The sequence below is a fragment of the Dromiciops gliroides genome, chromosome 5, assembly GCF_019393635.1.
Source record: "Dromiciops gliroides isolate mDroGli1 chromosome 5, mDroGli1.pri, whole genome shotgun sequence".
Lineage (NCBI taxonomy): Eukaryota > Metazoa > Chordata > Mammalia > Microbiotheria > Microbiotheriidae > Dromiciops > Dromiciops gliroides.
Genome location: NC_057865.1, coordinates 242318125 through 242345093, shown reverse-complemented (window position 1 = coordinate 242345093; position 26969 = coordinate 242318125). Strand labels below are relative to the sequence as shown.

At 39.1% G+C, this 26969-nt stretch overlaps 1 protein-coding gene across 1 annotated transcript in view; it reads right to left on the bottom strand.

The window, feature by feature from the left end:
* The window catches only part of CNOT2 (CCR4-NOT transcription complex subunit 2), a 179932-nt gene extending 156228 nt beyond the window's left edge, over positions 1 to 23704 (bottom strand). Inside the window, 1 exon segment of the mRNA XM_043966896.1 lies at positions 23535 to 23704. Coding sequence (XP_043822831.1) covers positions 23535 to 23539 — 5 coding nt within the window. The 5' untranslated portion in view covers positions 23540 to 23704.
* Between the last annotated feature and the right edge of the window lie 3265 nt (positions 23705 to 26969).

Genomic DNA, 26969 nt, shown 5'->3' with positions numbered 1-26969 from the left:
ATTTGTATTTATTCACTTTTTATGTTGCATATGTACTTGTTACCTCTTCCATTAGAATGTAAGTTCTCTGAGAAGGAATGTTTTCATGATTTATATATGTTCCTCCAAAGCCAAGCACAGTTCCCCAGCTTATTAGAGACATTTCACAAAAGCTGGTGATTGAGGAAATTAATCACAGGAGCCAGAATGAAACAGATGGGAGTCCCACTGTATTCTTCTCTCCCAGACCACATATGAAATATCATGCTCAGTTATGGGGGTTACATTATAGGAACGATAGAAGCAGATTAGAACACATCAACCAAAGAGTGACCAAAACAGTGAGTAGACCAGCAAAGCTACAATCTGGATAGGCTGAAAGCTAGAGAAGTTTAGCCTAAAGAAGAGAAAACTTTGGCAGAATATGACTGTCAAGTGTTCGAAAGCCTTTCCTGGGGAAAAGGGATTACACTTGTTCTGCTGAACTCCAGAGGGCAGAACCAAAAGTAACTGGTTTAAGATGCAGAGTGGCACATCATGTGAGGAAAATCCATCATAACAAACAGTTCACCAAAAATGGAACTGGCTGGCATATGATGTGGTGGGTGGGTATTCCTTCAATGGCGGTCTAGGAGCAAAGAACAGAGAACTCCTTATTATGGATATTATAGGTACTGTTTGGAGTCTGGTTCTTCCCATGCTGAGAATTCATGAACCTAGTAGATGAACCAGAACAAGAGCCCAGGCTTCTGATTCTCAGTCCAAGACACTTTCCACTACTTTTGGTTCATTATTTCTTCATGAGAACTATTCTGAGCACCCAAGCACGGAACTGATTCTTCTCCCTTCATTTCTATCTGCTGAAATCTTTCAAGGCCAAGCTCAGATGTCACCTCCTCCATGAGGCTTTCTCTGATCCCTGCCTTAATTCCATTCAACAAAACATGTATTTATTATTTATTATATGTGAGGTACACTGCTGCAAGTGCTGAGTATACAAAGAAAAAAAAAGAAACAGTCCCTGTCCTCAGAGCACTTACAATCTAATGGAAGAAACATGTATGTACATAGAAAATCATTTAGTGATTCTTTATTTTTTTGGTTTTTTCGCAGGGCAATGAGGGTTAAGTGACTTGCCCAGGGTCACACAGCTAGTAAGTGTCAAGTGTCTGAGGTCACATTTGAACTCTGGTCTTCCTGAATCCAGGGCTGGTGATTTATCCACTGTACCACCTACAGGCCCCTAGAAAATCAAACAGGTAATTCACACACACATAAAGTTGTTTCCAGGGAGAAATTGTGAGCGACTAAGGAGTCAGGATAAGCTTCCTACAGCACTTGAAACTAAGGATTCTGTAGGGCAAAAGTAAGAAGGTAGGGCATTCTAGGGATGTGTGGAATATCAAGAACAAGTAGGAGGCTATTCTAATAGTCTGGGCAAGAGTGGCATGATTATACGATTATAAATCTAGAGCTGAAAAGGGCCTGAGAGACTCTCAAATCCAAACCACTCATTCTATGAATGAGAAAACTGAAGCATAGAGGTTAAGTGACTTGCCCAGGATCACACATCTCATGTATGAGAAGGGATTTGAACATCAATGTTTTTAATTCCAAGGTAAATACCCTATCTACTACCTGATGATGAGAGCATTAAGTAGACAATATGAATGGGGGCAGCTAGGTGGCACAGTGGACAGAGCACCAGCCCTGGAATCAGGAGTACGTGAGTTCAAATTTGGCCTCAGACACTTAACACTTACTAGTTGTATGATCCTGGGCAAGTCACTTAACCCCAATTGCCTCACTAAAGTGTCGCAATATGAATGGTTGTAGCCTTCTTTAAACCTCTCACCTCAACTTGTTTAATTAATAATGTTCTAATTAGTATTAAGTTCTTACATTAATTTGTATTAGCCTCTTACTCATTCACAAATTCCTTTTAGGCAAGGACCATCTTATTTTTCATAGTGTCCCAGGAACTTAGCTTCATGCTTTGCACATAGTAAGCACTTAATTATTGTTAACCTGAAATGAGCCTGACTACAGCTAAATATTAATATTTTGATACATCATGCTGAAATTGATTAAGGAATGTAGGGGACTATCATTTTGGTACAGTGATTCTTCTTGTCTCCTTTGGCAGTTTTGGAGGTTTTTAGATGCATAAAATGAAATACATAAAATTACAAAGAAAACCAATTATATTGACATATAGTCATCAAACTATTAAATAAACAGGTTCATGGAACCCAAGCTAAAAACTCCTACTCTAGACAATTTGCCCAACATATGCTTTTTAATAGCAATCTGCCCAAATAGCTGTTTCCAGTATTTGGCAAAATTGATTCCTGCTAATGCCCAAGGTATATGAATAGTTAACCACAAACTCTTCTAATGGTTTGGGGTTTGGGTTTTTTTGGGAGGGAAGATAGAGGGAGCACAGTGAGGAAAAGGGGGGGAAACCAGGATGTCTCTTTGGTCATTCATATTTCCCTAGGGAAAAGGCTCAATGAACTCAGTGTTCATCTAGATGATTTGGTGCAAGGGTTCTTAATGTGGGATCTGTGAACATTTAAAAAAATATTTTGATAACTATACTTCAATGTAACTGGTTTCCTTTGTAACCCCATGTATTTTATTTTATTTTTTTAAATGGACTTGTCAAAGGGGTCCATTACACACACACACACACACACACACACACACACACGTTAAGAGCCCCTAATTTAGAGGTGCCCAGATTTTCCTTGCCCCTTTCTCTAAGATTTCTAGAGTACATCTTATGATTAAACTATTGAGAAGTTGCTATTTTCTGAAATACCAGATCACCTTAGATATACAATAATCATTAAAACAACACATCCCATCATTTATCTATAATTATGAAAAGGTCCCCCCTCTGCAATGTCTACCCACATATAGTACTATCCTTTCAGTAGTGAAGTGTACACATTTATATTGCGACTGTGCAGATTAGACACAGATACACATTTTAAAAACACTTATTTTGCTATTTAAAAGCATGTGCAAAGTATGATAAAAGATAGATTAAAAGATATTAAAATTAAGTGTGCATGAGTTATAACCCCTACTAGCCTGTACCTTCTAGAAGGGCAGGAATCACGTTTTAACTTTATCTTTGTTTCTCTTCCCATCACTTAAATCAAAATTCCATATATGCCAATCTACCTAAAAGAACTTAAGTGCCTACTATGTGCCATGTACTAGACTAGAAACTATTTACAAATGAAAAACTGAAGCAGATCCTGCCTTCAAGGAATTTATATCCTTCTGGGAAGAAATGCAATATATTCACAGATATTGATATCAAAAGTGATTTGGGGCCTAACACCTGAGGAATAAGGAATGGCCACTTGAAAGGGAAGGCTTATCTATAGGCTGAGCCTGGAAAGGATCTAAGGGTTAGAAAAGGAAGTGAGGAGGGAAAGCACTCTAGGAATGGAAACAGTATGTACAAAGGCACTGTCTGGAAATGGGAAGTCATGTATTGAAAACAGGATATAAGGGAGCAAGCTAGGTGGTGCAGTGGATAGAACATCAGCCCTGGATTCGGGAGGACCTGAGTTCAAATTCGGCCTCAGGCACTTGACACTTACTAGCTGTGTGAACCTGGGCAAGTCACTTAACCCTCACTGCGAGAAGAGAAGAGAAGAGAAGAGAAGAGAAGAGAAGAGAAGAGAAGAGAAGAGAAGAGAAGAGAAGAGAAGAGAAGAGAAGAGAAGAGAAGAGAAGAGAAGAGAAGAGAAGAGAAGAGAAGAGAAGAGAAGAGAAGAGAAGAGAAGAGAAGAGAAGAGAAGAGGCAGGGCAGGGCAGGGCAGGGCAGGGCAGGGAAGATAAGATTATAATAAGACTGAGGCACAGTGAGGAAAGAGAAGACAGCTCATGACGGGGCCCTGATACACCAGTGTCAGAGTAGACAAGTCTAACAATCCTGCAAAGGAGAATGAGAAAGAACACACACAAAGAACCTGAAGAGAAGAGTGTCACTGAAACCTAGGGAGGGGTTTACAGAAGTCAGCAGTATCTGACACGACACTGAGGTTAAAAAGGATGAGGAGTAAAAACAGGCCATTGGAACTAACAATAAAGTCTCCAAGTCTACAAGAATTCAGTTAGTGCCTACTATGTATTGGGCACTGTGTTAAGGGCTGGGGATGCAAAAAAAAGGTTAGAGACATCATTAGTGACCTCAAAGAGCACAATTTCAATTGTGCAGTATTATGGAAGCCAGGCTGGAAATCAGATTGCAAGATATTGAGAAGTGAGTGGGAGGTAAGAAAGGAGAAGCAAGAAGCACAGCCAGCTTTTTCTAAGTTTATCTATGAAAGGTAGAGAGAGAGATAGCTTGTGCTGATGGTAGGGTCAAGTGAAGGTTTTTTAAGGATGGGGGGAAACCGGGCATATTTGAGGGCAGAAGATAACGAGAAATGGCAAGTTAAGGAAAGGAGAACAAGGCTACAAGTTAGAGTACTGACCTTAGCAAGGAAAAGGAACACCTTACCCCACAGACCAGAACAAAGGGAAAGACAAGGGGAGGTGATTGATGGTGGGGTAGAACTAGGGAGAAGACAGAACTCCCTATGGATGCTTTGATTTTATTGAGGATGACTGAAGACAGATGAAGCATATGGAAAGATGGAAGGATCATTTATCCCCAGAATTTCAAAGTTATGAATTGTTTAAAAATGGAAGAAAAATGGTGATTACGGATATGGTGAAGAGATCAAAGACATGATCATCTATCTTTTTGTGCGGATGAGGCAGAGCATTACTGTAGATCAGAAGTGTCAAACACACAACCTACCCACACTCCCCTAGTGCTCCATAACCAAGTTTAAATATAACTGGGAAATATTTCACAAAATAAATATACAACAAAATATAGATATTCATATGAGGCTTTCTAAGTCAATATGCAGTCTAAAAGGGATCCTTATAAATGACTTAGTGGCCCCACTTGGGCTAGGTGGCCCAGAGGATAAAGCAGAGCCTAAGTCAGTAAGACCTGAGTTCATATCCAGTCTCAGATACTTACTAGCTGTGTTACTCTGGGCAAGTCACTTATCCTTTGCCAGCCTCAGTTTCCTGAACTGTAAAATGAGGATAACAATGGAACCTACCTCCCAAGGCTGTTTTGATGATCAAATGAAAAAATACCTCTCAAGTATTTAGCATGGTGCCTGGCACACAGTGGGTAGTTTAATGTTCCTGGTATGTCCTCCTTCCTCATTTCTGCCTCTCAGTCTCAAGATTCCTTCAGGGCTCAGCTCAGCTGGCACCTGCTACATGTGGCACTAGTGCCTACCAAAAAGATTACCTTGTATCTATTTTGTATACACTTATACATGTTTATCAAAGTATACACACACACAAGTCACTTATCACACCTGATGGAATATAAGCTCTTTCAGGACAGAGACAGTTTCATTCTTGTCTTCGTATGCCCATAACCAAGCAGAATGGCTGTAGCAGGTACTTAATGTTTATCGACTGAATGACCCCAAATTACCTTTCCTGCCTTAGTAAGTAGAATGAAAGGAACATAATGAAATCAATCTCTTTGAGGAAAGCTCCAAATCGATATTTCTAAAACATAGCTCTTTCCACGCTACCCCACTGCCTCTCTGGACAGGGTGTCCCCCTCTGCCCAAAATGAACTTCTTCCTCACCAGAATCCCTGGATTCCCTTAAAACTCTCTCATGTGCCATTCCCTAACAAAAAGGCCATACTGCTCCACCACCACTCCATTTCTATAGCCTTTCCCCACGTGTGCTACTTTGTATGTATTTTGTATTTACTTTTCTCTATACGCATTGTTTCTCTCCCAATAGAATATAAGTGGACAATTGAGAAGGGACCAACTGAAGAAATTGTAGTACACAAAGATTAATGATTATAGTAAAAAATATGACCCCAAACTTTTTATTAAAAGGAAGATATGAATTTATGCAACTGAAGTAAGAAAAACCAGGTAAACAATATAGACAACAAATATAACAACGTAAACAAAAAGAACAAAGACATGAAACTGAATGTTGTTCAATGATGAAGAAGCTTGACTCTGGGGAACTGAGAAAACATTCCTCTCTATTGCAAAGGCATAAGATTATAAACATGGAATGCCACAGAGACTCAGGTAGCTGGGTAGATGCTGCTGTCCTGTTTCCTTTTTGTAAATTCTTTATTATAAGGGAGAGCTGAGACAGGAGATACAATGAGAAATGAAGCTGGTATCAAAACAAACACATCAATACTTTTTTCTTTTTAAAGAATGTAAACTCCAAGGCAGGGATTGTTTCATTTTTTGAAACATCTTGAGCATGTAGCACAGTGCCTTTCACTTAGTAGGCATTTAATAAATGCTTGTTGATTGAAGAGACATCAAGCAGAATCAAAGACATGTTACAATACTCAATATTAAGAGTTAACCTGTATATGGTGCTTTACAATTTACAAAACACTCCTGAGGCAACTAGCTGGTGGTCTAGTGGATAGAGTGCTGGGCCTGCAGTCAAGAACTGAGCTCAAATCCAGTTTCAGACACTAGCTCTGTGACCTTGAGCAAGCCATTTAACCTGTTTCAGTTTCCTGAACTATAAAATGGGAATAGTAATAGCACCTACCCTACAAAGTTGTTGTAAAGACCAAGAAGGTAATATATGTAATAAATGCTTACTCCTTATTCCTTCCTCCTTTTCCCCACAATATATCTGAAAGAGGCTACCCTATCAGAATTCTCACTAGTATATTATAATCTCATTGATACCAGGTCCTTCATAAATCACATAAATCTATAACAAGTAAAAGTCATCACTGGCAATATGCCACAGCTTGCTTGGGCAGCTAGGATGGAGTAGTACAGAGAGTTCTGGGCCTGGAGTCAAAAAGACCTGAGTTCAAATTTGACCCAGACACTTACTAGCTTATGTAACCCTGAGCAAGTCACTTAACCTATCTGTCTCAGTGTACTCAACTATAAATGAGGATAATTACAGCACTTCCTAGGGTTGCCATGAGGATTACATGACATATCTGTAAAAAGTCCCTGCCCCTTCAATACACTGGAAATTATGCTATTACATGATTTGTTCCCTTACAACCCCACTGGGAGGTATGGTGTTAAAACTGATGGGCCTTTTGCAGCAGTGATAGACTCAAAATTATTAAAGAGCACTGCACAAGTACAAAGAAGCCCTCAACTCACTTCTAGCTAGTCCTGTGCAATTTCCCCTAATGCAATTTTCACCCATGTCTTTCCCTAAATCCTACAGAGAAGAACTACCTAACATAATAGAGGCCTTCCTTTGTCCTGGATCCCAACCAATGTAGCCACTCAAGCTATCACTTCAACAAACAAATGTAAGATATCAACAATGGAGGAGGCACAAAGATGAAAATAACAGTTCCTAACCTCAAAGAACTTACTAGGTATAGGGAGAAAGATAAAAGGCTTAAGACAAATATACAAAAAACCTTAAGTGAATAAATGCAGACTAGAGGAACACACCTGGGCATGGTAATTTAGTGTCAGGCTCCCTGATGAATCAGCCCCATGGGATGACTGACTTTTCTCCATTATCCTTTTGTCTCATTATCACTCTCTCTATATGCCACCAGTTCCTTTTAGAGTTGCACATGACCTTACTATCTGATGTCACCTCTTCTGCTGAAATAAACTCCAGTGGCTCTTTATTACTACTAGGATCAAATAAAGCCCCCCCCCCAGCACTGAAGGCCCTTTACAATCTGACCCCAAATTACCTTTTCAGGCTATGATATCCCTTCAAACACTCTACATTCCAGCTAAACTGGACTTCTTGATGTTCCTCATAAATAATGTCCCATCCCCTATCTGGATCCAGATTTTGCAAATGCTGTCTCCCTATTCCTAGGGTGCACTCCCTTCTCACTTCCACCTCTTAGAATCCCTAATTTCCTTCAGAGGGCAGCTCACCTGCCCTCTTACATAAGGTTTTTGGTGATACTATCAGGTTCAACCACCACCCCCCCCTAAAAAAAAAACTACCTTATGCATACATCTGAATAGTGACAGTGTGGTGGAATGGATCGAGCCTGAAAGTCAAAAAGCCCTGGGTTCAAAAAACCTCCCTCTGATGTCTACTAGCTGTGTAACTGCAGGAAAGTCATTTCACCTCTCAATGCCTTAGGCCAGGTGATCTCAGAATGTGTTATAATACTAGGATGTATATGTTTGTTAAAATAGTTCTCCCTTTTCTGACTACGTATCTGCATAAGGCTAGATGTCAGTCACAACAGAGTAAAAAAGCAGATATGAGAATCTAGCTGTCTTCTACTAAACCAGACTTTAAAGAAATGTGAAGAAATATGCAAAATGATGTCACTCATAAATTTTGGGGGTTTTGGAAAAGAGGGTTTTTCCATTAAAATTGTATTTATGTTGGTAGGAAATGGGTTATTTTAAATGGCTTGATATTTTAAAAATTTATCCATTTTAATTTCTAATATGATGTGATAAAATAATGGGATTTAGCAGATACTCAAAGGCCCACCTGGAGATTAATCTAAACTGATTGAATTAAGTGAGCGACTGACTGCTGATTAGCCTACTTCAAGTTAACTAGATTGTAAGCATGCCTGGCTAGCCCTTAGGAAGGTACTGTTCTCAGAAGCTAGCTCAATTTGAGACCACCTTCAAGTCCAGTGAACCAATGGATTTGGATAACGCTAACCAATCAGCTTGAAGCAGTGTGTAAGGAATCCGAATCTATAAAAAGCTTCCACAGTCAGTTTGCTGGGAAGTTCAAGATTGAAGCAGGCTCGTGGTGGAGGACTTGAGGAAGAACCCAACCAGGCTGGAACTCTAATATCTAGTATGCTTTAATAAATGCTCAATGCGCAAAGACTGGTGCTAAAGCTTCTAATTTAAGGTGACCACACATCAAATTTTTTAGACGTCAAAGTTAGATTTTAAACATCACAATGATAAGCATCAATAGATTTATAACTCACATGAAGAAAATTTCTTCTGGGTCATCAACAGTTTTAAAGAGAGTGATACTGCCTTGAGACCAAAAACCACAAATTAATATTATCTATGTTGTAATCTATTTTTATTTATCTTGTTGAAACATTTCCCAATTACATTTAATCTGGTTCTTGCTATACTCTAGAGTTATGCTGGCTATTTGGGGGTCTTACACCTGTGAGTTTAAATCTCTGGTATAGAGGACTCTAAAGTGAGGAAACAGTCTTCCAATGCAGTTGGACATCTTCAATGCTTTTTATAAGTTTTAAGATTGGGAAATGTTTAACAAGATAAATAACAATACAATAACATAGATAATGTTAAACTGTGGTTTTCTTTCCTTTTTTTTTTTTAGTGAGGCAATTGGGGTTAAGTGACTTGCCCAGGGTCACACAACTAATAAGTGTTAAGTGTCTGAGGTCGGATTTGAACTCAGGTACTCCTGACTCCAGGGCCGGTGCTCTATCCACTGCGCCACCTAGCTGCCCCCAAATTGTGGTTTTCTAATATGCAGGCTGCAGGGATTCCTTTCTATTTGAATTTGACATCACTGCTCAATACAAATAAAATCACAGTCCAGTCCCCAGACTTTATACTGTATGTGGTCTCCCAAGATCCACTGTTAAGTTCCTTATGGGAAGTGGTCGTTTCATTTTTGTCTTTGTATCCCCAGCCCCTAGAACTACTAATAATACAATTATAGCTAGCATTTATATAGCACTTTAAGGTTTGCAAAGCGCTTATATTTACATTATCGATCAAATAAGCCTGGGAGATGGGTGCTATTATTATCCCCATTTTACAGCTAAGGGAAACTAAGGCTAAGAGACTTGTCCAGTCATACAGCTAGTAAATGTCTGGGCAGGATTCAAATTCGGGTCTTTCTGATTCCAAATCTAATATTCAATGCCCTATACCCACCTAGCTGCCTATAGAACTACATCTGGCACATCAAAGGTACTTAGTACATGCTTGCTGACTACAGGTCACCAATGGCAATATATCACAGGCTGCTTACACATACTATGCATCTTTAAATGAGAGAATTCAATGCCAAATTCATTGCTAAACCAAGACTAAACCTCAAATTTTTGTTCTTGTGACTACCTGCTAGGAAGTTTAGTTTTTCTTATATAGTATTATTTACTACTCCCAAATCTCTAATACATAGAAGTGGTATTCCTTGAAGATGAAGGGAAATAGCAACATAATAAAAGTCATTAAAACCTGTGCAAATAGAAATGGTCTAATTTTTACTATTTTGTTTATTAATAGTGTCAAATTAAGACATTCTCACTTGCAGAAACACTGGAGTTCATTTGTGGCAGTAAAAATTTTAATGTTCATCCAAATACAGTTTTATTATGGAGGAAGTAATGGAAATATAACACAAACTAGCAATACAAACCTGCTTAAGGAAAAGCACATTAAATGTAAAATAATACCCACTGTCTTTCACTGACATTTCAAATATGTATGGCCCTGACCAAGTCACAGACTCTCTGAGACTTAGTTCCCTCATCTGTCAAATGAGGGGCTTGGACTAGAAATTCCTCTTAGGTCTCTTCTATTCTAAATCTATAATCCTAGGATCCCAATCTCTGAGTCTAAATTCCTTCCTCGGCACATGAGACATAAAATGGAAAGATATGCAAGGTCCTGAGACATCCTGCCTCATGTAAACCAAACCAGTTATGAAGCTCTTCAGTATATATAGGACACCAAGGTGTTAAATATTCTGCACTCATGGTAGAATGGGGGGGAATTAGATAGTTATACTATAAATGTTTAAAAGAATTATGAAAATTATAAAATAAAAGTGAAAATAATGGCATGAGGCAAAACATGGTCATCATAAGACAAACATGCTAAAATAAACTGAATTTATTATGCTATAAAGCAGCAAGAGACAGTCAAATCTACTGTTAACTTCTTTTTTATTTTATTTTTTTTACTGCAGTTAAATTCTAAACATAAATATAAGTTTTCCTCTAAACTATTCAAAATAACCTCCCCCCCCCCTGCCCCCTTTGGGCTTATCCTTTTCTGTTTCAATATTTTCCAGGTTTAATTTGTTCCTTCAATTAAAAAAATAAATATTCCTTACATTATTTCTGTGAAAGAATTAAAATAATTTAAGGTCACCTTAAGAACTCTTCATTTCAACTATTTATAGAGTTAACATTAAAAAAAAATCTTACACTAATGTTCAAATGATCTTTGTACGATATTTTACTTTTTTAAAAAAGGCTTTCAAACCACAGAAAACATACCATTTTCTTCTTCCAAGTAGCCCCAGGATTCCAATTTAAATGTCCCCATTTTTATATAACAACAATCTCCATTTAATCTTAAACTCAGGCATCAACTCAGAAGCAGGCCAGTCACTAAGGCAGCCTATAAGCAATCTTGCAAACCTGGGCTTCCTCTAGACAAAAAACACAGATCACCTGCAACAGAGCAGAAACCATCTCCCTTACTAATTGTACTTTTATTTTTAATCAGGCAATTAGATTTTCCTCCATATTATTTAAATTTCTGCAATATAAACCACCTATATATCCCATTAGATGCCACCCAATGACAATTTCTGGGAGAAAAAAAGAATGTCTATACATTTTTAAAATCTACTTATTATTCACTTACAAGCTTTATGTCAGAAATGAGCAACCATGATAAATAGCTGATCTTTATATAGCATGTAAGGTTTGCAAGTATAAACTACAGCATAAAGTGATATACTTCATACACAGAGGTGATACAAAAACTAAGGGTTTCCTCTTGCAATGCCTCAACTCACTACTAAGCGCTAACTATATTAGGATGTGCAATATCCCAACATAATAGGTCTCTCTAATAGAAAGTAGGATCATAGACAGAGTTGGAAGTTACCTTAGGGGTCATCAAGTCTAATCCCCTTATTTTATAAATGAGACAACTGAATCCCATAGAGGAAAAATGGTTTGACCAGAGTTACAGAGGAAGCAAGTGGCAGGACCAGGATTCAGATCCAAGGCCCTTGAAGTTCGAGCACAGGACTCTTTCCACTACAACTTGAGATCTCAACCTAATTGTTCCACTTTATTCCAATCACACACAGTCTAGCCTAAAAGGAACAAGGTTTTGTGTCCAAGTAATACTACTGATATAATTTTTATATTCAATTTTAGTGCCATTATCAAATACTCTTCATTCTTTCTTAGTGAAGCATATATAAGGTGAAACAAAACCATTAACTTAAAAAAATGTATTTACAAATATCACAAGTACTGAGACATCATTTTAATAATATATTAAAAGAATTTAATAAATGCAAATTTTAGTGTCTGAAGTATCTACCTTTCCTCCCACACATAATTTTAGTAATATAAAGAAAGTACTGTAAAGTATTATGAATAACTTTAAACAGTATTTGATCGCTAATTTTTATGGTTCTGAATCCAACACAAGGTCTGGTGGTTTAAAAGTTTGAAAATATTAGCTATGATTATACCAACAAGTCTGTCATTTAAATTGTGCCCAAAATTATTGTTTTGACTAATTAAGGATACTACTCTAATATGGGATGAAATTTCCCACAAAACCCCAACTAATTTAAAGGGGATTTTTGTATATATAAAATATGCTGAGCTAAAAAAATTAATTTTTAAATATGTAATGTGCCAATATTTAAAATTTTGAAAAATGAACTATGTCAATTTAATATATATAGTACTATCCTGCAACAAGTAAATACTCAGATACAGATGATCAACAGTTCAATTGTTATTCATAATATGACAGGAAAAAGTGAAGAAGCTGGGATTAAAACATAGGTCCTCCCCAACTCCAAATGCCATGCTCTGAAAAATTCACTGTATTTTTGACTCCCCTATATTTCCCACCCTGAGAAAAAGTCCTCTTATTTCAAGGAATTTTAGAGCTTCTAAGGACCTTAGAAATTGTAATTGGATCTGAATGGTGAGATTTTTGTTTTGTCAAAAGCCTCAATATAAAGGTTAGGTAAGAGAAACTGACAGTTTGAGACTCTTAGACAATAAGTAGTTAGCAGCAGAGCTAATTAATACTAACTAATATTAACTATCCCAGTCTCCTAACCCCTATTCCAATATTCTTTCTACTATGTCATAAAATTTGAAGATGAAATGTCACAAATGCAAATATATTTCTCACATTTTGGTAAATTTAGACAAAGTCGCTATGTAAACTTGGTACATATCAAAATTGTTGTTTAGATACTTTTAAATATGCAAAACCATTTTCTACTAGATGTGACAAAAATGAAAAGTTCCAGATCTCCAAACATCATTATGACTATAATACATAATCAGTCATTATATTTGAGGCACTTGATAATATAAAGTTCTATTCCTATATCCAAATCCAAAAGTGGAGAAAAAAAATCATAGCTAAATTTATATAGCACTTTAAGATCTGCAAAACATTCTACATGTTAATTCATTTGATCCTCACAGCAACCCAGGCAGACAGGAACTATTAGAACAGATAAGGAAACTGAAGCTGAGATCGATTAAGTTACTTGCCTTGGGCAGAATTTGAATTCAGGTACTGCTAACTCCACATCCCTCACTCTAGCCTCAATCCCGCCTTATCTGTCCCAGGAAAAGTGTCCTTAAAAAACTCTGAAACAATCAATTATAGACAGAGTACTACCTGCCACTACCTACTCAATATGGCAGGACAACTAAGTTCCACTGTTTCTTTTATCAGTGCTAATGAATAAATATTTTGCAACCTATCTACCTTCACTCAAGGAGATTTTTTACTAAGGGAGGATGCAGATAAGCCATCCCTTAGCAGAAAACAATAACAGTAAGTGGCATTCATATATGGCTTTAAAGTTTCTAAAGTGCTTTTTAACAAATAATATCTGCTTTGAGTTTCACAATAACTCTTGTAAAACAGGTATTATCCTCATTTTCACATATGAGAAAACTGAGGCTCAGTCATAGTATATGTCTTGCCAAAAACAGTGTGCAAGCCTCTTTTACCCTCGTTTGGTTTATATTATCTAAATAAAAGGAGAAATCACAAATATATTTCTGTAAAGCACTACCAACTATACATTGCTATATAAATGTCCACTACAGTAATGATTCATTTATTCAGGTCACCAACCCAACAACATCAACTACATGCACAGCCAAGAATGCAGACAAATGCAAATAAGATATGTGGATATGTCACAAGTCCATGTAGAAAAACATGACGCTTTTTACTCCTAAGAAAATACCTCAACTCCTCCAATATATACTTATCTTACAAACAAGTATTAACTCGTATGCAACCCAATTATGTTTTCCCAGTCCACAAATAACCAGACTGCAAAATTAAAATGGGAGAGAAGAAGGAATCAGGGGACTGCCAGTGACATGCACAACAAAAGCAACAAGAAGCAATAACACGAAAGAGATTTTTAAAAAAAAACATCAAAGGCCAGACTAAAAGTAGTATCCTACCCAAAGTAGGATAGAGACAAATAACCTTAGTCAAATCACGAACACCTTGGTAATTCCTGACCATGTCACTTCATTACAGCAAAATACTGGTGCTTGCAATCATAACTTTGAATTATCAAGAAAAAGTTAAATTATATTTAGCATGCTTTAGGAAGTCAGGTTAAGTATAGGATTTTTTTTCAAATGTCATTCTCAAAATAAGTTTAAAATAAAAGTTTGAGCATTTACAACAGTTCTTAACCTGGGGTTTGTGAACTTTTAAAAAAATGTTTTGATTAACTGCGTTTCAACATAACTGGTTTCCTTTATGATTCTATGCATTTTAACGATGTTATTCCAAAAAGGGATTCATAGGCTTCACTAAACTGCCAAAGGATTCTATAACATTAAAAAAAAAAAAAAAGGGTGAAGAACCTCTGATTTTGATGGATGCCTGCTTCTTGCCCTCAATTCACATTCCCAAGATGATGATTAAAAAGTAGTAGAAGAGCCTAGATCTCATATACAAACTGCAGAAAAAGAACACCAAAGATAACCTAAGTATGTTCCTTCATCCAGTCGGGAATTTTGCTTAAAAAACTCAACAGAGAACAGAAAAGAGTCCATACCAGGGAAGTCAGTACAAATAATGATAGATAACCAGGTGAGAACCACCAAGTGCTGAAAAAGGATCCATGCCAGGGAAAATATGAGTAAATAGAAGGGGGGTGGAGGGGGTGGAATCACCAAACACAATATACTCTGGATTTAACGTGTGTATATTAGCAGACTCCCCCCCTCCCAAAAAGGAACTCTACATGTGCATGAAGAGCCACAGAGAAGATGGCTAGCCATAAGGACTGAAAAAATTGCTACAAGAAACAAAATAAAGGATTTAAAAATGAAATTAGAATCGAAATTAATATGCTACAGAGGGAAAAAATGGAAGATAAATAAATTACTTAGAACATAAGATGATAAAACTTTACTAAAGTAACAGGTTCATGAATGAAGAAAAATTACAACAAAATAAAGGACTTAAAAAAAGAAAGGAAGAAAAGAAAAATGTATAGTATCTACAACAAAAAACAAATGACCTGTAAAATGAGAAAATATTTAAGAAGCATCAAGCTCCCTGAAAGTCATAATCAAATAAAAACCCTGAAAAACTTATTTCAAGAAAACTAGCCAAATCTATTGAAACCAAAAGGCAAGGTAAAAAATAGAAAGAATCCACCGTTTACCTACTGAAAGAAACCTCAAACTGAAAACACTCAGGAATGTTGTAAATAAATTTGAAACCCAAAATGAGAGCCAATTTGAGACCTAAGACAAAAGGGGAAAAAATGATGAATCCAAAAACAAGAGTTCAAGTACTAAGGAACCAGTCAGGATTATACAAGATTATGCTGTAACTAACATAAAGGAGAAAAAAAAAAATCTTAGAACACAACAATACAAAAGGCAAAAGATAATGGCTTACAACGAAATTAAAACCAAGAATAATTTACCATGTTAAACCAGTATAATCTTACTGGGTGAGAGAAATTGGATCTTTAATAAAGGACTTTCAAATATTCCCAATGAAAAGGGTAGAATGAACAGAAATGGAAATGAAAACAAAAGGAGTCAAGAGAAAACTAGAAATGAAAAAAATGAAAACAAAGTATGTGCCCATCATTGGGGAATAGCTAAATTAAGGTATATGAATGTAAAGGAAATATTATTACTTTGTAGTAAGAAATAATAAGGAAAATATTTAGAGGAACCTGGGAAGACTTGTATGAACTGATGTAGAGAGCATACTAATGCAATGCTGGTGGTATTGTGAACTGGTCCAACCATTTGGGAAAACAATTTGGGATTATTCTAATAAAGTAACTAAAATGTCCAAATCCTTTAACCCAGAGACTTCATTGATAGACGTATCCCAAGGAGGACAATGACAAAAAGAAAGATTCCACGTATAGTAAAATATTTATAACAGCAACTTTTTTTTAGTAGCCTAGAACTGGAAACAAAGTACATGTCTGTTAATTCAGGAATGCTTAAGCAAGCTGTGGTGCACAAAGGTAATGGAATATTGTTTTAGTGTAAGAAGTGATGAGCATGATGAATAGATATGTATGCAAAGACTTATGTGACCTGATGTAAAATGAAATAAACAGAAGAAAAGAATATACATAGGAGAAAAATGAAACAACCAAAAAATGAATGTTGAGAGATTAAGTTTAGCCTCAAAGACTAGAGATGTGAGAAAATGTCTCCTCTTGATTCTTTACAAAAAGGGTAGACCATGGGTGTGGAACATATATATATATATGAATATACCAGGCTTTTTTTGATACAGTGTGGTTTCACTGAACTTTTTCCTGCTTTTTAAATTCTTTGTCATGAGAAATAGCTCTCTGGGTAGGAGTGGATAATACAAAAGGAAACAAGTAATATTTTATTTTAAAATACCAATAAATATTCATTTTTAAAAACCAATGCTGAGTGAGATGTGCAAGAATATAAAAACTAAACATATATAATGACTTTGTGAAGGGAAACAACCATGAAAGACTTAAGAAGTATGAACGATGCCATGACCAAGGAGGACACTAACAGTCCAGACTGATAATGAATCATGCTTCCCCTATCTCTTAGAGATGGATTAGGTGCAAAAATGAGACACTTTCAGACATGAGTATTTTGTTTTGATTTATTATGCTTATGGGAGGGGTGGAAAAATGTATTGGGGAAGGTAGTGATAATGACACCAAAAAAAGAGGAGCATGACTGAAACTTAAAATACACATTAGAGAAATGTTCTGAACATAAGCAGAGCAATTTTGGAACCACCACACTGAACTGTAAACATACTTTAAAAAAAAAAAGTATACCAGCCCTGGATTCAGAAGGACCTGAGTTCAAATCTGACCTTGACACCCGACACTTGACACTTACTAGCTGTATGACCCTGAGCAAGTCACTTAACCCTCATTGCCCTGGGGGGGGGGGGCAGGGAACAAGTATGGTTTCACAGTCATAGATAATCCTTTTTTGTGTTCTTGGTCTGCAGAATTTGTTGGTGTCTGTTGACGTTCTCATGTTCATAATAAAAAAACAAAAAAATGTGAAAACTCATCCTTCAAGGGTCGTTTCAAATGCCACTTCCTCCATGAAGCTTTACCTTAGGCCCCAAGTCAGATAAGGGTAGCTCTCTTCTGAACTCCCATAGTATTATGATGCAATCTTCCTTATGATACTTACTATAGTCTACCTTGTAAATAAACTTATTTGTGTAAAATTCTTTAATTAGATCATCTAATTGATCCAGTGATCATTAAGATGCTTGAAGATAAGAATTCTGCCATATTCATCATCTCTACAAAGTCCAGTTTGATGTGTGCTAAATGAATAAATGAAATTATCTTAACATAAAAGAAAGTTCTCCTATGCTTATAGCCTTATTTCCAACTAATATAAAATGAATAAAACATGTGTAGAGTAATATAACTTGATCACACTAAATTAAATGTTGCCAACAAAAACCAGGAAAAATAATCATATATCTTTACATACTTATATATGTATTGCTGTCTCCTTCCCATAGAAAATAAACTCCCTAAGGTGAGGGATTATTTGAAGCTATTTCATAAATGCTTGATGATTGGTTAATCAATTATCTCTGATGAATGGCTGAAAAAACTATGGCAAATGAATATAATGAATAATTGCATAGTAGGAAACAGCAAATATGAGAAAGTCAAAGAAACATGGGAAAATCTATTAACAGATGAATAAAACAAGCTGAACCACGAAAGCACATACAATTACTACAATAAAGTACATGAAAACAACACTAAAAGACAACCAAACTCATATTCCTCATGTTAAGGGCTAAAATTCTAGCTAAACTGTCTAAAATATCTAATGAGTGGTCGCCAATAAATTATAAGCTTTAGCAAGAGTTAGACTTTTAAGCATTTATTAAGGAGAATAAGAATTTGGTAAAGAGAGAGAGAAAGGCCTAGATTCCTATCTATTAAAGGGAGAGCACATTTCTAGCTCCCTTCTCCGCCAGCGTCCTCAGGAAAAAGCCCCAGAGTCAGCGCCAGTCTCTTCCTTCCTCCTCCCACTAGTCCGCGTCACTTCCTCCCGCCAAAGAAAAGGCTCCTGGTCTTGCCCTCAAAGACCTTCGCTTCATGGGCAGAACTCTTCTACAGTAAGTATCCAGCAGGTGGCATCATTCCAATCGTTACACTCACAAAGACCAAAACTGCTCCTAGAAAACAAATAATGAGACAAACTGCTCTCTTCTTAATAGAGAGGCTGGGAACTTCATATATGGAATGTTGCATATACTATCAGAAGCTTAGCTCTTTTCCTTTGTTACAAAGGAAAGGTCAACTGGGGATGGAAAGTCCAACATAAGCAATGTCATAAAAATAACTGGGTGTAACTGTGATGTAAGCAGTCATAAAACTTTTTTAAAAAAATGATAATCCAATGGATTTGATTCCACAGTATGTATAGAACCTCACCAATGTCAGGAAAATCTCTATCCATTTATATATACATACGTATGTGTATGTCTCCCCTTTCTATTATAACTGACACAGATAAATTAAAACACACATACACACACCCCAAGTTTACATAGGTAGTATGGACTTCAAGGGGGTAACAACTCAAATTATGCCAAGCCATAAAGATGCAAAATTAATTAAAAAGGTATTTCCATAATTTAAACTGTCAACATCACTTTCGTCACATATGTTTAAAATCCATAAACCTGGAAGGACTTGTAAGAACTGATGCTGAAAGAAGTGAAGAGAACTAGGAGAACAATTTATATAATGATCCCAACATCGTAAAGGAAAACTGTGAAGGGCCTAAGTACTATGATCAACACAATGAACAACCATGACTCCACAATACTGAAGATGAATCACAATTCTCACCTCTTGACAGAGAGATGGTAGAACAGAGGTACAAAATGAGGCATAGATTTTCAGACACTGCCAATGTGTGATTTTGTTTGATGTGGGTACACCTGTAGTAAGGAAGGGCTTTTTTGGTGGTTGTAGAGGGGAAGAGTTGGGGAATGATGGGGAAGAAATGATGCTGTCTCCCCTAAAAGAGTATCAACCACCTGAAAAATATAAAAACAGAAAAAAGCAGGACAGAAAGGGACATACACAAGCTAGGCAATGTTGGAGTTTAAAACGTACCCCCCAAAAGTGGTAAGTAGTGGAGATTCACCATTCTATATTCAGTTCTCTTTTTCTGTTCTTTGTAAAAATAAAAATAAAATTTTTTCAAGTATACATCACAAATTATCTTGAAATTAAATTCCCAAAATTATCCCTAAAATAAGATTTAGATTTGGGAAATTTGCTCTAATAGTTCATTTGGATTCTCAATGGGAATTACCTTCTCAATGTAAAATAAGTGTTATTAGGATTGTATGTGATGTTCATATGTCTTAGTGCCACTTAGAAACTTTGAACTTCTCACTATTATCTTTTTATCTTACTTCTTTGAATGAAAAACCATTAGAGATTTAACAACTAAAATCATAAACATTTGGTATAATCATTCACTAACACTTTATCACCGTTTCTGTAACAGCCTTAAATGCCTATCTGGGCAAATATAAGTAATCTTCCAAAGCCTATTTTTAAATGAGTGATTATTACAAAATAGACTTACTAAAATCAAAATGGAACAAAAGGCTGAACACACTTCAAAGCACTAATATTATCACTTAACTTCCTATCAGCACATATTATCCTCTAGACACAAATAAACAAAGTATGCATTGAAGTTTACTCATGCATCTGTACCATTATACATCTTCACATTACCTATTCGGTGCCATTAGAAAATCCATAAAGTATATTAACAGATATTAAATAGGGCCACCTTAAGACTTTCCATGAGTTATGAAAAGCTGTGAAAAGCCAGGATGTGTGTACTTACCCATTACTTAGAGCCTAAGAATAAGTGTGTTTTGATAAGAGTATTTACTAAACAAATAAGAAACAAAAAACCTGGGCTTCAGAAATATCTCTAAAGAAGTCTATTAAAAAATCTCAAGTATTTGATTATTTTCATAAGAATATTTTCAGGTATATTAGGTCTTTAAACCTCCAAAGCATCTTTTATATCTTTTTTTTCTTTTAAGGTAAATTTTGAATGCTCAGGTTGTCCCTGGGTCCTAAAATAAAAAAAAAAATTTTTAAATAGATGTCCTAAGTTCATTAACTTCTTATGCACTCTATCCTGTGTTAGCAGTCCATGAAAGAAAAATATCCTATATTACAAATTGGTTATTACATTTTTAAAACAGCAACTGAAGCATTATTCAAATGATTTACAAGACAATTCAATCCTATTTACATGCTAACAAAAATGCCATATATTGGCATGGCATTTTACTACTTAGAGAATGCTTTCACATAACATCTCATTTGATCCTCACAAAACCTCTTAAGATCTAGATTATGATCCTATTTTACAAATTAAGAAACTGAAGCTCTGTGAGGTTAAGTAGCTAATTCAACTTCAAGGAATCTAAACAAGCAGTAAAAAAGGGCCTAGAACCCAAACTTCTGAATCCTGGTCCAATGCCCTTTCACTACACTACATCTCTACCATGATATCTGCCCCCATCTTTCCATCAGTCTGGTCTGCTTTAAGTGGCATAGAAACTGAAAATAGAAAGGTTATGTTGATTGGTTGAAAACTTGTAAACTCTCACCTCCTCCCCCACCCCAACCTCAGAAGTAGTTTACAAATATCTCTAAAAACAGTAGTCAGAATGAAAGGAGTCTGCCAAAAAAAAAAGAAAGAAAGAAACTTAAATTAACTTAGTTAATGAAGCATCAAAACAGATGTAAAAATATGAACTCACTTCCTGTTTCGAAATGGGAAGGAATTTACAGAAATGATTGTAAATAAGGTACCCTGAAAACCTGTTAAGAAATTAAAAGCAATGTTTAAATAAAGGAAACAATGACTTGAAAATTAAACTAAATACTAACATTTGAACTATTTACTAACATTACTGAATCATTCTTTATCTCATAAAAGAGAATTTTAAGTAAAAGGTAATCCTAGCAAGGCTATGCTAAATTTAAACCTTTATTGAGTTTTCTAATGAATTTTAGCTGCAAAAAGTGTGTTCTGTTCTTTCTCTGTTGAATTCATAAAAGTAATTTCCAAATATACACTAAAGGTAACTGCTCCAGGATGTACAGAGCACACAAATGTTCTTCCTTAACCCATTAAAAAAAGCCACTTAAACTAAACTAAAACAAACTCGAGAAAACAATAACGTTTTAGATTTAGTTCTTGAAAAACTCTTCAAATTAAGGCAGGGATGCCTTCAAATACTGCAAATGACACCTCTTTTGTGTTATCACTTTTGGAGTGTTTTGGCAATACCCATCATAAAATACAGCAAACTCCATATACCAAACTAAAATGGAACAGGGAAACTGTTTGAATAGTAAACCCCAGAAAAAAAGCTTTGAAGTCTTGACTGCTGTCTGTTTCTGTTTTTTAAAAGCAAGCTATTAGTGGAGCTGAATTTCTGATTCCAAACGTTGAGCAATGGCACTAGATGTTGTTCAACTCTAAAGCCACCCTGTTCAGGCCTTCTTCATGAGCAGATGCTTCTGCAGTTACCAGCCAAAGGACTTAACTTTCAGTCCTTTCTGCTATGTAGTCAGATACCTACGTATAGGTATCCGGAGAATTAACTTGCATGAAAAGCTCCAAGCAATCAAGAATGGGAACAGTATCCTATTGTCGATCCCCATCTACTGGATGATGGAAAGTGGGGATTGTTCCTTGCACTTCCAGGACAGAGACTGACGGTACAGGGAAGGGGTTTTAGGATGCATCTCCTATGTACGGCGGTATGGCTGGTACAGTTGTCCCCACGAAGCCTCCTTTAAGTGCAAAATCTAAAAGCCAAGGAATGCTTTTGCAAACAAACTTCCCATCGGAAGTTATCTAGAGGGGGAGGCGGGGTTGCAGGAGGCGGGTCCCCTGGACCTGCCCCAGGGCCTCCATCGGGTTCCCTGACTGGCCTCTCCCGTCCTCTCGGCTCTTTTGGCTTAAACTTTCAAGGGAGCCCGGAGACCGGAGCAGCCGGGGAGGCCCCGGCGGAAGTGGAAACGGACTCGGCGGCAGCGGCGGCGGTAGCACCTCGAGCAGGGCGCCGAGCCTCGGGGCGGGAGGGAGGCCGCGCTCGCTCGCTCGCTCTCGGGCTGCTCCGGGGAGGCCGAAGCATCATCCATCGCGGCATCCCGGGCGCCCTCCCTTCCCCTCCCCTCCTCTCCCACCGCAAATCGTGCCCCCCTCCCGCTACCCTCGGGCCCGGAGGAGACCCGAGCGAGGCCCGTTACCCACCCTCCGAGCCCCCCACGCTGCCTCCGGACACAAGCAGCAGCAGGAAGACGGACCGACGCCTGGGCCCGACACGGCGGCGGCAGCGGCAGCAGGAGGAGATGGAGGCGGCGCTGGAGCTGAGTCGGGCCGGGGCTGCTGAGTCGTTGTCGCCGCCTCCTCCTCCTCCTCCTCCTCCTCCTCCTCTCGTCGGGGCGGCAGCGGCAGCGGCGGCGGCCCCCGCGGAGGTTCGTCCGCGCCAGCTGGCGGGCGGGCGCCTGGGGGAGCGGGAGCCCGGGCTGCCGCCGCTGCCGCTGCCGCCGCCGCCGCCGCCGGATGGCCCAGGCCTCGGAGGCTCGGAAGCCGGAGCCGCCGCCGCCGCGGGCCGGATTGAGCGACGCTTTACGTCCCGTCCCCCCCTCCCCACCCCCCACCCCCGCTCCCTCCCTCCTCCCTCCCTCCACCGCCGCCGCCCCCCCTCCCCGCCCGCTCCGCTCTCCCTCTCTCGATTGGAGCCGAGACAAAAGCAACGGGAAGCGGCGGACCGGGACGCAGCCCACGGACCCCCGGCGCGACCGGACCGGCCCCGGAGCCTTCCCCCGCCTCGCGGGGACCCCGGATCCGCCGCCCCCGCCGCGCGCCCCGCCGCCAGACTTCCGAAAAATTGCCAAAAACTCACCGCATGAATTTTCTTGTCCCGCGGATCCAAGATGGCGACGTATCAACCGCGGAGGCTGCTGGGAGCAGGACCTTTACCCTTTGACCTCCGCCGTGACCCCCCTGCCGCTGCTCGGGCTCAGTTCGGAGGGGGTGGCGGGTGGCCGGAGCTGCGGTTGTAGGACTCCGGGACGGTAGGGGCGGGAGGGGGTCTGGGGGTGGGGGGTAGTCGCCGTCGCGTGCTGCGGTGGGGTCGGGTGTGTGTGCGTGTGCGTGTATGTGTGGAGGGGGAGGGGTGGCATCATCCCACGCGCGCGCACACACCGCCCCCCGCCGAGGCCGATGCCTCTCGCTCCCGCCTTCCTGGGCGGCCGCCGCCGCTGCTGCCTCCGCCGCCGCTGCCGCTGCCGCTGCCGCTGCCGCTGCCGCCGCCGCCGCCCGTAGCCGTTACAGCGAGCGCAGCGGGGGCCGCGCCGACTCCGCCGCTGCCGGCTGCTACCGCCCCCCCGCGGGCCGGGCCGCGGAGCGCAGGGCGCCGCCTCCGCCGGGGCTCTCCCGCCGCCCCTCCTCCGGGTCCCCCGGGAGCTAGCTAAGCGCCGGGCCGTCCTCCGGTGCCTGGGCATCCTCCGCCTCCCGGGCCTGCCAGCGCAGCGCCGTCCTCCTTCCTAAGTGAGTCTCCATGTCCTTCCTGGAGGGCTGCTTTTGCATCGCCTCTCCTGCACCCCTGCACCCCCGCCCCAGGTTTGCCTTTGCTTTTTTTTCTTTTTCTTTCCTTTTCCTTCGTCTCTTCCTTTCTTTTTTCTTTTCTTTCTTTCTTTCTTTTTTTTTTATTTGGAATGGGACGATACCCCAGATCTGAAACCCCAGAGGTAAAGTGCCCGCCGACCCTGAACGTGAGCTCTCTCAATAAGACCTAGTTTGAGTTGTCAGTCTTTCTCCAGTAAACGTCCACGAGGGACAGGATCGTCGGCCAGACTTCTTAGAGTTCATGGAGGCTCCAGTGTCACTAACCAGAGTACACCGAAAGGAAGGGAATGAGCACTTATTAAGCTCCTACTGTCTGCCTTTTGTGCACATCATCTGGCAAAACCTATGGAGTTTATCGCAGAAAAATAATAATAGTTGACATTTATATAATGCTTACTTATGCACCAGGCACCGTGCTAAGCAAGATAGCTGTTATTATCCCCATTTAACAGTTGAGGAAACTGAGACAGATTTAAAGTGAAGAATCGAGAAGCTAGGAAGTGTCAGAGGATGGATTTGAACTCAGGTCTTATTGATTCTAGACCAGGCCAGTTTAGCCACTGTGCCATTCAGTGCTCACTTGCCTTTTTGGAAAGAGTTGAATGTGGTCAAGGAAGATCAGGTTGAGGATCTTTGCATTTTTTAACGAAAAAAAGTTCCCTTTTATTTAATCAAGTATTTATTAAGAACCTTCTGTGACAGGCACTGTGCTCAGCTCTGGGATACAAAGCGGCAAAACAAAACTATTGTCAGTACAAATATAATAACATAGAAACAGACTAAACAGGGTGTTTATTTTTTTAATTGGTTATTTTGTGCGCTTTAGGTTCTCTATGTTTTACAAGAAAGTTTGCAATTCATTCAACAAACAAGGATAGAAAGCTGGCCCTGGAGCCAGGAAGATCTGAATTCAAATGCTGCTTGTGTGATCTTGCGATACAGAGATTAAAGATGTGATTGAAAAATGTTAACAAATGTGGAAACTTGCATATTTACATTGATAAAATTGAGCTCTAGGGCAGCTAGGTGGCGTAGTGGATTAAGTACCGGCCCTGGATTCCTGAGTACCTGAGTTCAAATTTGGCCTCAGACACTTGACACTTACTAGCTGTGTGACCCTGGGCAAGTCACTTAACCCTCATTGCCCCAGGGGAAAAAAAAATTGAGATCAAGCACTGAATATGTGCAGTGCCCCTCAACTGCTGTAGCCATTGCCCCAGTAAATGCATCTGATGGAAGATGGTTTGCTTTTCAAATGAATAGTAGTGCATGTGCACCTCTTCTGACACCACAACCACTTCCTTGATTCTATAACAGCAACATAACTGCTAGTTCCTGTTTGCTGATGAAGAAGGATTTAGGCCCTTATTTACATAGTGCTCTAGGCCACTCTTCTAGACTTGATGGTGGAGGAAGGTTCTGACCTGCTTTGGCAGATGTTGTTTGCTCTGAAATCCTAGGATGGGAGCATAAGAGCTGAAAGAAACCTTGGAGCTCCCTGAGTCCAAACCCTGTGTATTACAGGTAAAGAAACAGAAGTGACGGGACTTGCCCTGGTTGGTCTGATGCCCCCTTGACTATGCCGTTCTGCCTCTGGGAGTTCCTTAGACAATGTTCTACCCCCTGACCTCCATCTTTTGTTCTGCCTAATTTCCTTCCAGTATGCTTGTTGACTGACTACCAACAAAATCACAAGTTTAGTCCTTGTCCCTGTCAGCAATAATCAAGTACCTACTATGTCCTGAGCATTATGCTCAGGGTTTGGGATGCAAAGATAAACATGGCAGGCCCTCCTCTCTGTTATAATGTTGTCCATAAGCTTTATTAGTCAATAGAAGAAACTATAGAGATTACCATATAACCTAAACTATAGAGGTTACCATATAACCTACCATGGTTTTATTCTTGCCTGAAACTCTCCTTTTCCCTAAAAGGCAACCATAGTGGTACAGTTTGAAGTATCCATTATTTAATGAACTCCTCACAAATCATAAGCACCAAAAGGAAAAATGAGAGACTATGGATGTCAATAGAGAAATGGTCAAAAGATGTGAACACTTTTCAAAAGAATTATGAACTATTAATCATATGAAAGAATGCTGCAGATTACTAAAAATAAAAGTGCAAATCAGAATAATCCTGAGGTTTCACCTACCCAGCAAAATGGCAAAGATGACAAAATATGGGAATAGCCATTATTGGAGAGCTGATAAAGAGACAGGCCAGTTTATGCATCATTGGTGAAGTTGTGGATTGGTCTGACCATTCTGGAAATTCCAAAATTGTGGAATTGTGTTAAGAAAGTAACTAAAAGTTTTAAACCCTTTTACTCAAATGCTAGGTATATATCCCCAAGAGGTCACTGACAAAAAGGAAGGCTCTCCATATGCAAAAAATATTTATAGCAGCCTTTTTATGGTAGCAAAGAACTGGAAACAGTATAGATGTCCATGGACTGGGAAATAGCTATACAAAGTGTGGTTCATGAATGTAATGGAATACTGCTGAGCTGTATGAAACAGTGAACATGATGAACACAGAGAAGCATGGAAAGACTTGCATGAACTGGTGCAGAGTGAAGTAAGAGCCAATGATTACAACAATGGGAATGGAAAGAGTGACCACAAGACAATTGAAATTGAATGTTGCAAAATGAAAAGGAACAACAGGCACCATAGAGATAGAGACAAGCATTTCCCTCCCCCCCCCC